This window comes from Plecotus auritus, assembly GCF_963455305.1.
Source record: "Plecotus auritus genome assembly, chromosome: 10".
Lineage (NCBI taxonomy): Eukaryota > Metazoa > Chordata > Mammalia > Chiroptera > Vespertilionidae > Plecotus > Plecotus auritus.
This window is the reverse complement of record NC_137785.1, coordinates 14,730,884-14,738,916: the sequence shown is the minus strand read 5'-3', so window position 1 is coordinate 14,738,916 and position 8,033 is coordinate 14,730,884. Positions and strand designations below refer to the sequence as shown.

Genomic DNA, 8,033 nt, shown 5'->3' with positions numbered 1-8,033 from the left:
CCCAGTTCAACCACTTCACCATCCTAGAGAAAGCCGGGGCTGTCCCTCACAGACTGGTGGCCTGGGGCAAGTCCCTTTGCTGCCCGTAGGCCTTGGGAAAGGACGCATAGGAGGATCCTCTGCCCCCTTCCCATCAGAACCTCCCAGCTTTTCCATTTGAATGACCCTTGTGTCCTTTTTACCGGCATACACCATGGTTCTCAGACACATTGAGATGCCCCCATTACCTCGGAGCTCCTTTAATTAGAAAACATTTACAGTCTAAAAAAATAGCATTCAGAAGTCGCAGAACTCACGCACACCCCCTGCAGTGGTTCATCGCAGGCAGGTAACACTGCCTGGTGGAATATTCCCTTCGGATGGGGGAGGGGAACTTAGGGCTGAGGGGCCAGTGGTCCCATGGAGAAAGCCTTTGCATGAAGGAGGTTGAGGGGGACTGGGGGACCAGTCCAAAGGCAAAAAGGATGAGGGAATCCCTGAGTATTCTGAAGAGCAGGTTTGGGTGGAAGATGGGCTCATGACGTTGCCCATGTAGTAGGAGAACAGGTGGGTCCCTATGAAGGGCCAGCCGGGAGGATGGTGGGTAAGGACAGCAGTGGGTCCAGAACTACTGGTAAACAGGGGGCTTGGGTTAAAACAGAATTGTTCAGCCCCCTGGCAGCACCAATTTTTCCAACCTAAAGGGCCACGTCCTGCTGGAACAGGTCCCGGGAGCAGGGGAAGGGGGAGAGCTGGTGGAGCTGCCGGGGAGGACCCTGCCAGCCTTTCCTGTGGGCTGTGCCCAGACTAAGGCGCTGGTGCTGCTGTTGGAATGGTCACTTAGGAGGAGAGGCCCTCAGAAGAGGTGCCAGTGGGGGGCCAAAGTCAGGCACCACAGGTGACCTGTTGGAGCTAAAGCTTTCCAAGATCCATCCTATTTCACACCCCCATAAAGAGCTGAGGTAGACAGATTTCTGCATTTTCATTACAATGGTCGCAAAGGAGCAACGTTTCGGTGTAATGGGGAGGAGGTGTGAGTGACAGAATGAGTTAGCTAGGTCTGTGTGTCCTGCGGGCCCATGTAGTGGGGGAAAGTGACCGAAAGCCTGGTTGGATGAGCCCCGGTCTAGGATCCATTCTGCCTCCGAAGGGACCGGGTGGTATTGGCTGGATCGGTTCAGGAAGGGACGGGCGGACAGAAGGCCATATCGTTAAAGTCATGTCCAAGACTAGGGCCTGGCGGCCTCCTAGTCCTCAGGCTCGGGCGTGGGCTCTTCCTCGGGCTCCGGCTCTGCCTTGGGCGCAGACGGCGCGTCCGGGTCCCGGGTGCAGATGTGGGCGCGCAGATCTTGTATCTCCGCCCGCAGCTCATCGAGGGCGCTCTGCTTTGGAGCCGCCTGCACCTGCGTCTGCAGCAACTCCAGCGCCAGCGCCAGGTGCTCCACCTCGTCCCGCATCTCGCCCCAGGCGGCGCGCCGCTGCCGCTCCTTGCGGCGCTGCTGCGTCTTCTGGCGCGAGTACTCCAGCACCATGCAGCCGCAGGCCACCACGAAGATGGTGGCCTCGCCCAGCAGCTCGGCGCCCAGCTCAGCGGCCGCCTCCTCGTTCAGCGGCTTCACGGCCTGGGCGTTGAAGCCCAGGAGGCGCATCTTGGTCCGCATCTCCGCCCAGTGGTACACTGCGGGGGAAGAGAGGGGTCAGGGACTTCCGCTGGGGCACCCCCTCCAGCCCCGCCCCTCCACTCCTCCAAGTCCCGTTGGGGAGCTATGGGGAAAGGCAGCCGGAATGTCTGTGGTTGGGGAGTGAGCGCCATAAAGAAGACACGCGTGGCCCTGGCTGGTGTGGCTCAGTGGATAGAGCGTTGGCCTGCGACTGAAGGGTCTCAGGTTCGATTCTGGCCCAGGGCACATGCCCGGGTTGCAGGCTCAATCCCCAGTAGGGAGTGTGCTGGAGGCAGCCAATCAATGATTCTCATCATTGATGTTTCTCTCTCTCCCTCTCTGAAATCAATAAAGAAATATATTAAAAAAGAAGAAGAAGAAGACCCGCGTGCACCACGCCCTGCGGGCAGAATGCTGAGTTAGTTGTTCGGGGCGGCCGGCGGACGGGCATCTTTTGAAAACGTCCAGAAGATTATGGCGAGTAGCTGAGAAATGCTGCCCTGGATGGGGAGGTTCTTAGTGGGGCCCCACCCCGGGGTGGTCCCAGCCCAGAGCGGGGTAAATGTCGCTCCCTCTGGTCTCTCCCCCACTCTTCCTCCCCTTCCCCCCCCCAGCCCCGCTCCGCCTCCCCAGGAGGAGCTGACAGTTGGCCCTTTCACTGGGCGGTTTGGGGCTGTGGAAGGAGCTCGGGCTTGAGCGAGGCTGCTCCAGCGACGACTCCTTGACCTAATCACTTATTCATGGGAGTGAGGGTCATCGGCATCGCCATCGGTTATAAATGTAACATAAACACGGAGTTGGTGCTGAAACCTGACTCACTCCAGGAATATTCATATGCATCCATTGATCCAGGGGCTGCTGGGAAAATAATAAGCCTCTTTGCACTCACTGAGGGATGGATTCCTGGAATCATCTTACCCTCCCCTTCCAGCCTCCTCCGCTGCAGCCAGGCTGATGGGGTCACCTTCCTTCCCTCAGCTGGAAGTAGAGCCCCTGCACCGGGGAAGGCTGGCTGCATGGAAGGGGGCGTGTGGGCAGGGAAGTCCATGCCCGCCTCCAGCTGTGGTCCCACCCCTCCAAGGGGAACCACTTTTATCTTTTCTGCATTTTTTCTTCCACATTAACCCTAGAGTGCCAAATCACAAGCTCACACCTCTAACCCTTGATTTACTCAATTGAATTTTTAAAAATATGACCTGAGCCCTGGCCAGTGTGGCTCAGTTGGTTGAGCATTGTCCCATGCACCAGGAGGTCCCTGGTTCGATTTTCTGTCAGGGCCCAAGACCGGGTTTCAGGCTTGATCCGCTGTGGGGAGCGTGCAGGAAGCAGCTTATTGATGTGTCACTCTCACACCAATGTTTCTCTCCCTCCTTCTCCCTTCCTCTCTCTCTCAAAAATCAAAAATTTTTAAAAATTGACTTTCCACTGCCACCCCCACGTGTGTGAATGTAACACATTCTGTGTCCTTTCCTCACCCTCCCAAGTTTTGCAAGTGATTTTTATTTTGTCTGTTACTATTTATTGGCAGCCTTTGTAATTCTAAATAACATGCCTATTGCCTTAACTTCATGACCAGCGCTTATTACATTAACTTCTCCTCCCACTCTCTACTCTCCCCTGCCCTCACCTCCTGTGTCTGCTGCTGTGCTATTATATTTACACTAGAGGCCCAGCACACGAAATTCGTGTGTGGGTACAGTCCCTAGGCCTGGCCTGCGATCGGGGCCATCTTCCCCGGCTGCCCACAGCAGGTCCCGGCCCCCGCCGCCACCCACCCCCAGTTCCCCTTTCGCCATAGGGTGATCAGTGCCTGATGGCCGGGGAAGGGACTGAGAGGTCATCTGTTACCGCTCACAGCCCCCGCCCTCACCCCTGCCGTGGGTTGCCTTCTGTGTGTGGGGCGACCGGATGGGTGGGGGCCTTGGCCTGGTGCCACCCACATTCCCCACCCCGGGTTCTCTGTTCACCATCAGGCAATCAGAGCCTGCCAGCCGGGGAAAAGAACCAAGAGGTGGTCAGTGCGCCTCATAGTGACTGGTCCAGCAGTCATTCTGATTGGTCCGCCTTTAGGGTCAATTTGCATATTACCCTTTTATTATATAGGACTAGAGGACCAGTGCACAAAATTCGTGCTTGTGTGTGTGTGTCCCTCAGCCCAGCCTGCACCCTCTCCAATCCAGTACTGCTGGCTCTCAACTGCTTGCCTGCCTGCCTTCCTGATTGCCCCTAACTGCTCCTGCCTGCCAGCCTGATCACCCCCTAACCACTCCCCTGCCAGCCTGATTGATGCCTAACTGCCCTTCCCTGCAGGCCTGGTCACCCCTAATTGCACTCCCCTGCAGGCCTGGGTCCCAGCAATTGCCCTTCCCTGCAGACCCAGTCACCCCCAACTTCCCTCCTCTGCCGGCCTGGTCGTCCCTAACTGCCCTCCCCTGCAGGCTTGATCGCCCCCAACTGCCCTCCCTTGCAGGCCTGGTCCCTCCTAACTGCCCTCCCCTGCTGGACAACTTGTAGCGGCTATCTTGTGTCCACATGGGGGCAGGATCTTTGACCACATGGGGGCAGCCATCTTGTGTGTTGGAGTGATGTTCAATTTGGATATTACTCTTTTATTAGATAGGATAGAGGCCTGGTGCACGGGTGGGGGCCAGCTGGTTTGCCCTGAAGGGTGTCCTGGATCAGGGTGGGGGTTCCCTCGGGGAGTGGGGCGGCCTGGGCGAGGGGCCTGTGGTGGTTTGCAGGCTGGCCACGCCCCCGGCGATCCAAGTGGAGGCCCTGGTATCTGGGATTTATTTATCTTATACAATTGAAACTTGGTAGCCTTGAGTGGAGGCCTGAGTCGGCCAGGGTGTGCAGAAAGCTTGGCTTCCTCCATTGCCGGGGAAACCCAAGCCTCCTGCTCACTCTGTGGCCGCAGCCATCTTGGTTGGGTTAATTTGCATACTCGCTCCTGATTGGCTGGTGGGCATGGCTTGTGGGTGTAGCAGAGTGATGGTTAATTTGTATATTACCAAGATGCCTTTCTGAGTCATAATAAGTGTTTACTGTTCTTTGCCTACTTTCACACTAGACTAGATGATAGTTTCTAGGCCCAGAATTACAGGTGCAAAATTCCTCAGCCGTTTGGGGCCTGGTTCCATCACTTGTCACCCTGTAGCCCTGACTGCACCAGGATGGGTTTATGGACGAGTTGCTCTTGTTTCATTATTTTATACTTTTCTATCCTAACCTTTTTTTTCTCTTTAGTCCTGGGAATGTTTCTTGTCTGCGCAGTAAAGGATTAACCGTACCCTGCAACTAGAGGTCTGGCCTTTGCCCTTCTGTCCCGTCCAGAGAGGAAGTCTTTAAGTCCTTGGAATGTCCTGCCTGATAAGAGAGTCTGTTTACTTGGGGCCTGGGCCGTGTACACCAGCACATCACTCACCGGAAGGGCTTTGGGCCCCGTGGTACCAGCTCACCCTCTGGAGCGAAGCAGCTAGAAACTAAGGTGGACCACACGGCTCAGAAACCTGGTCTCTGCAACCCATCCCCCTTAAAACCCCTGGAGAACATGGCCGGGTGAGCTTCCCCGGTTGTCACTCATTGTTGCTGGGAGAACTTAGTGCTGTCCCCAATCCCACTGGCACAACGGGAGCTCTCCCGTATTCTACCCCACGCACCTCTTCCCGAGGCTGATTTTAATCTGTATCCTCTCCCTCTAATAAACTGTACCGGGGGTGTGACCATCAGTGAGTCCTTCCACCAAATTATTGAAATTGGAGGTTGTTTGGGGCTCCCTGAACTTGCGGTTGGTGTCAGAGTGAGGGTGTGCCCGGCGCCCCTCACTGTGTGTGGGATGCATTTCCTCCCCTCCAGTTCCCTGTAACTCGTTCGGAACACTTCCTCATTTGGAACGCGGCCCTGCACTAATCCTTCACCTCGAGACGTTTCTCTCCTGTTTTGTTTTTATTAATTGATTTTAGAGAGAGAGAAACATCGATGTGAAAGAGAAGCATATATCCGGCTGCCTTCCGCATGCGCCCCAACTGGGAACTGAACCCACGGGATGATGCTCCGACCAACTGAGGCACACCAGCCAGGGCTTTTCTTTTTCAATTTGATTTCCCATCACCATTTACCCCCTTATCCCATCCCTCCCCCTTCTCTCCTGCTTTCTCATCCCTCCCCTTTGCTCTTTGTTCTATGTTCTGGGGGCTTTCATTAACTTTTCCTTTCAGAACATCTATGAGTTTGAGGGGGGGTTTGCAACCATGCTTGTGATTTCCATAGTCTTTCTTTATTTAAACAATGGTATTATAAAACATCCAGACTTAGAGACAAGTTTAGCTTCTCCATGAAGCTTTATCAAATCTACATCTTGAGCCCTGGAAGGTGTGCTCAGTGGTTAAAGTGTTGGCCCACGCATTGAAGGGTCTTGGGTTTGATTCCCAGTCAAGGGCACCTACCTGGGTTGCAGGTTTGAGAGGCAACCAATCCATGTGTCTCTGTCATATCAATGTTTCTCTCTCTCTCTCTCTCTCTCTCTCTCTCTCTCTCTCTCTCTCTCTCTCTCCCTCCCTCAGAGTTTTCAATTAGTCCACTTATCAAGATGTAGGGTATTTGTGTTAATCCTCACCCGAGGATATTTTTCTCATTGCTTTTTAGAGAGAGTGGAAGGGAGGGAGTGGGGATAGAGAGAGAAACATCGATGTGAGAAACATTGATTGGTTGCCTTCGGTACATGCCCCGACTGGGGACTGAACCTGCAACCTTTTGGTGCACAGGACGATGATACTCCAGTTGGGCTGGTTGCCATTTCTTTATGTTGTGTCTGTGTACGCTGCCACAGGAACCCAACAACCTATATAATAAAAGGCCAGGGAACATAAGCGTAACGACCGGAACGACCGCTCGACCAGTCGCCATGAGGTGCATTGACCACTTCTCAGTCCTCCCCACCCCCATGGCCTGCGGGCGGGCGACAAGCAGTGGTGAGCTACGTGCGCACAATTTCATGCGCTGGGCCTCTATATATATATAAAAGCCTAAGCAACCATTATGAACGGTTGGCCAAACGACCGGTCACTGTGATGTGCGCTGACCACCAGGGGGCAGACGCTCAACACAGAGCTGCCCCCTGGTGGTCAGCGCACTTCCATAGCCAACCTCCCGCAGTCCCTCCCCCGAGCCGGCCAGCCCTGATCAGCCCCAATTGGGACTGGGCAAGATGGCCCCTATTGGCCCCAATTGCTGAGGAACCCCACCCATGCATGAATTCGTGCACCGGGCTTCTAGTCGATTATAACAGGCTCTCCAAGGCATGTGCCTGTCTGGCTATCTTTATTTAGTCTAAGGTGCAGAAATCTTCTAGGATATACAGTTGGATCCACTGGGTGCCACTTGATTCCCTACCCTGACAGACCCAGAGGGCATGACTAGGATAACTGGTAAACACACAAGGTAACAACCAGGAGTGGGGAAAGGTTTCCGGAATAAAAAGGCAGTGAGTTGACCCAGCAACACCAAGTCAGTGTGGGCCATTCCCAACTTTTGTAGGCAAAATCATGCATTGGTCTGTCTTATAGGAGGCTGTTCCTGGCATATCTGGACTGGGGTTCACTAGAGAGCTAAAGGAACCAGTGGTGGTGCGGTGTGGGGTGCCCTCCTCACGGAGGCCATGGTGCCTGAAAAGCTTAAATGTTTGTGTGTATTTTGTAATTTTTTAAAAAACTGACTTTAGAGAAAGAGGAAGGGAGAGGGAAAGAGAGCGAGAAACATTGATTGGTTGCCTCCTGTTCAGGGATTGAATCTGCAACCTGGGTATGTCCCCTCACCGGGAATCGAACCCACGGTCCTTTGGTGCATGGGACGAGGCTCCCACTGCCTGAGCCACACTGGCCAGGGCCAAAAAGCTTAAATGTTGCTTCAAAGGCAGCTCTCTTTGTTGGTGCTACGCTGCTGTGCGGGTAAAGACCACTTTGAAAAAGTTTGTCCCCACCCTGACCGGTCTGGCTCAGTGGATAGAGCGTCGGCCTGTGGACTGAAGGGTCCCAGGTTCGATTCCGGTCAAGGGCATGTACCTTGCTTGCGGGCACATCCCCAGTGGGAGGCGTGCAGGAGGCAGCTGATCGATGTTTCTCTCTCATCGATGTTTCTAACTCTCTATCCCTCTCTCTTCCTCTCTGTGAAAAAATCAATAAAATATATTTTTTAAAAAAAAAGTTTGTCCCTGTGTATGGAAAAAATACAGTCTTGTGTTTCTCCTTTATTCTCACATGAGTCTCCTCACACCACATGTGTGGGCTTCTTTCTCCCACACCAGGCAACGCTCTGAAACACCAGCTTGGTGGCCTACAATTTAATGAATCCTGATACTAACTGCAATTCATCAGAACCCCTCAAGTTGAGGGCTCA

At 54.0% G+C, this 8,033-nt stretch overlaps 1 protein-coding gene across 1 annotated transcript in view; it reads right to left on the bottom strand.

Moving 5' to 3' along the window:
- Positions 1-211: 211 nt before the first annotated feature.
- Positions 212-8,033, bottom strand: part of OPA3 (outer mitochondrial membrane lipid metabolism regulator OPA3) — an 88,896-nt gene continuing 81,074 nt past the window's right edge. Inside the window, exon 2 of the mRNA XM_080643859.1 lies at positions 212-1,657. Coding sequence (XP_080499985.1) covers positions 1,227-1,657 — 431 coding nt within the window. The 3' untranslated portion in view covers positions 212-1,226. The remainder of the gene's footprint in view (positions 1,658-8,033) is intronic.